Here is a 3,108-nt window from a genome sequence, read left to right on the forward strand (position 1 = left end):
GTCCCTCTTTTATCTGCACTGCCAGAACAACCAAACAGTTTCTAACTTAATTCTTAATTCTGCCAGAGAGCTCAGAACAGCTAACAGGTGCAAATAACATACATTGGAACTAACTTAATTGGCTTTTGGAAGAGAGCTCAGAACAGCTAACAGGTGCAACTAAGGTACTTTGTAACAATTTTGACTCTGGTTGGTGCTGGTGGTGGTGAACTACTAGGAGGAGCAGCACACCAGTAGGGATGTAGCAAACTGTTCTGCGGCGAACTAGTTTGCGCGAACTTCAGCCGTTCGCGTCATTTCAATCAAATGATTTTCATTCAATCGAACGCTAAAATCGTTCTAATCGAACGATCGAAACGATTTTAGCGTTTGATTGAATGCAAATCATTCGATTGAATGCTTGCAATCGTTCGATTCGAACGATTTTTGCGGGTGTTCGAAGTTCGCGAACGTTAGCATTTTCTGTCGGTGTTCGCAAACGGCATTCGCGAACACATAATTGGCAGTTCGCTATATCCCTACACACCAGTCCCACTCCCCAACACAGCTAGACTAATAGCACTGGGCTCTTACAGTAGCAAAGTAAATTGTCATTTTAGTAACATTTCAGAAGACAACTGAGTACACCATAGATTGTGAAATAAACTGTTTTTTATTAATACAATGTAGACAATGAGTATTTTAATTATACGTATCTATGCAACTGTATGCAACTGTATGCAGACTAAATTCGGTTCAGCTGCCATGGTATAGCTCCATCAGGAGACATGAAATAATTTGCAAACTGATCCCGAACTCTCATCCCTCCTGTTGGACCTCTAACAGGGGCCCAATCAATATCTGGGATATCATCAGTCAGGGTGTCTTGAAAGTGATAGCCATCCCTAAGGCGAACAAAATTGTGTAGGACACAACATGCTTTTATTATAATGTCCACAAACTGGGGTTCCAATTGTATACTTGTATGGAACACACGCCATTTGTTTGAGAGAATGCCAAAAGCACACTCTACCATACGTCGTGCTCTTGATAAACGGTAATTAAAAACACGTTTCTCTATTGCCCTTTGTGACCCTGGGTAAGGCCGCATTATATTTTCTGTGAGACCAAAGGCTTCATCTCCCACAAAAACATAAGGCAAGGAAGGTGGCGTGGTCCCAGGCAATGGTCTAGGAAGAGGTTATACCAAGTGACCCTTCTGATAATCTGCGTCCCAATGCCGAATGCCGGAAAGCACTGGCATCACCAGTGCTTCCATAGGATCCCACATCAATGATAGTGAAGCAATAATTGGCATCAACACTAGCCAGAAGGACAACTGAAAAGTATTTTTTGTAATTAAAGTACTTTGATCCACTTTTGAATGGCATTGTAACTCTGATGTGCTTTCCATCCAAGGCCCCCAAGCAATTAGGAAAATTGGTGTGTTTGTAAAAATCTTCAGCAATGGTACGCCAAGCATTTTCATTTGGGGGCGGCATGACAATTCTTTGCAGCTCAGTCCAAATAATCTGACATGTTTCTCTTACAATGTTGCTTATAGTGCTTCGACCAATTAGGAATTGAAAGTACAAAGAAGCAAATGACTGTCCAGTCGCTAAAAACCTGAAAGAAAAAGAAAAGATAAGCATTACTTCTCTGATAAAAAAAAATATATTATGATAGGGAGGACCTGTATTATTGCTAAAAGACACATATACCTTTCTCTATCTATCTATCTATCTATCTATCTATCTATCTATCTATCTATCTATCTATCTATCTATCTATCTATCTATCTATCTATCTATCTATCTATCTATCTATCTATCTCTATATATGTATACAGTATATCCAGCATATATATACATATACACACACCAAATTGCCCATACCAGTCACCTAAAACCATATATATCACAAAGAAGCAGCAAAAAAAAAAGCATACCAACCTTAGTGTCACACACAGCCGCTCCTCTGGTGAGATTGAAACCCTCATCAAACTTTGGGCACGACACAGTCCTGTTTTTACAATGCTGAGAAGTTCATCAAAACTTGCAATCGACATTCTGAAATACTTGAAGAATTTATCAGGATAGTTGCGAAGTTCACCATATAAAACATGAAATTGTCCATTCCTTAGCCGCTGATCAGTTAAGGGATGAACCCAATATTTTCTAGCAGCAGCAGCCCTTTCCTGTTTATCTTTCTCTAGCAAATAGAAATATAAGTAAACCAAAAAAAACACAGCAGCCAAATCTGCTTCCATTTTCAAAAGACGCTGCGAAAACACGCCGAAGTAAACACGCCAGCAACAACAACACTGTACTGTTGGTACTTCCGTCCTCTACCCATAATACAGTTTGGGCGGAGGAAGTACTGAGATGCACCATGGGAAACATAGTCGCGCGTGAGCCAAATCGCTTCGTTTTTTATGCCTGTTTTTTTCATGCGCTTTGTCGCCGCTACTCTTGATTTTCTAACCGCGGCGACTTGTCGCGGGCGAATCTTCTCGTGTGGACTAGCCCTTAAAGGGCATTTTCAGACAATTTAATGCTCACAGGAGAGGCTATCTCCCATAGGCTACAAAGCCATATGTGTGATATTGCCTTTTGTATTGCTTTAGTAATATTTCCCAAAAAGCTTTGCCATTCCACTTCCGGTTTTCTGGTTTCCAGACTATGCAAATGAGCCTATACTTTGCAGCCAATCAGGCCAGCCAATGAGCTAGGTAGATCACTTTAGATAGAATCACTGCATGTAAGATACAGTACATACAGCGGTCCCTGGTAATGGCCTAAAAATGTAAAGGGAGACATTTTTTAGTGATTACCTGGATCGTTAAATAAAAATGTATTATTTATGTTTAGAATTGTGTGAAAAATTTACAAATGGCAGATAGTGCTTTACTGTCATCTTTTTGAATATTTCTGAACTATAAAATAATTAATCATCATACAGTATCTTTAAAGGGGTGGTTCATTAAGTTAATTTTTAGTATGTTATAGAAAGTCCAATTTCACGCAACTTTTCAATAGTTTTCATTATTTATTTTTTCTAGTTTTTTAATTATTTGCCTTCATCTGACTCTTTCCAGCCTTCAAATGGGGGTCATTGACCCTATCTAAA

At 39.2% G+C, this 3,108-nt stretch overlaps 1 protein-coding gene across 1 annotated transcript; it reads right to left on the reverse strand.

The window, feature by feature from the left end:
- Positions 1-1,169: 1,169 nt before the first annotated feature.
- Positions 1,170-2,504, reverse strand: LOC121399728. Its single transcript, XM_041581282.1, has 2 exons — positions 1,932-2,504; positions 1,170-1,605 (listed from the first exon to the last, which is right to left on the reverse strand). The coding sequence occupies exons 1-2, from the start codon at positions 2,246-2,248 to the stop codon at positions 1,170-1,172; spliced, it is 753 nt and encodes a 250-aa protein (XP_041437216.1). The 5' UTR covers positions 2,249-2,504.
- Between the last annotated feature and the right edge of the window lie 604 nt (positions 2,505-3,108).

The sequence above is a fragment of the Xenopus laevis genome, chromosome 2L, assembly GCF_017654675.1.
Source record: "Xenopus laevis strain J_2021 chromosome 2L, Xenopus_laevis_v10.1, whole genome shotgun sequence".
Lineage (NCBI taxonomy): Eukaryota > Metazoa > Chordata > Amphibia > Anura > Pipidae > Xenopus > Xenopus laevis.

What these genes read in the sequence shown, in the direction of transcription:
- LOC121399728 (XM_041581282.1), bottom strand. Translation starts at nt 2,248, where the DNA reads ATGGAAGCAGATTTGGCTGCTGTGTTTTTTTTGGTTTACTTATATTTC. An exon ending in CGGCTGTGTGTGACACTAAG is followed by an intron (nt 1,606 to 1,931) that starts GTTGGTATGCTT and finishes TTTTTCTTTCAG; the next exon opens with GTTTTTAGCGACTGGACAGT.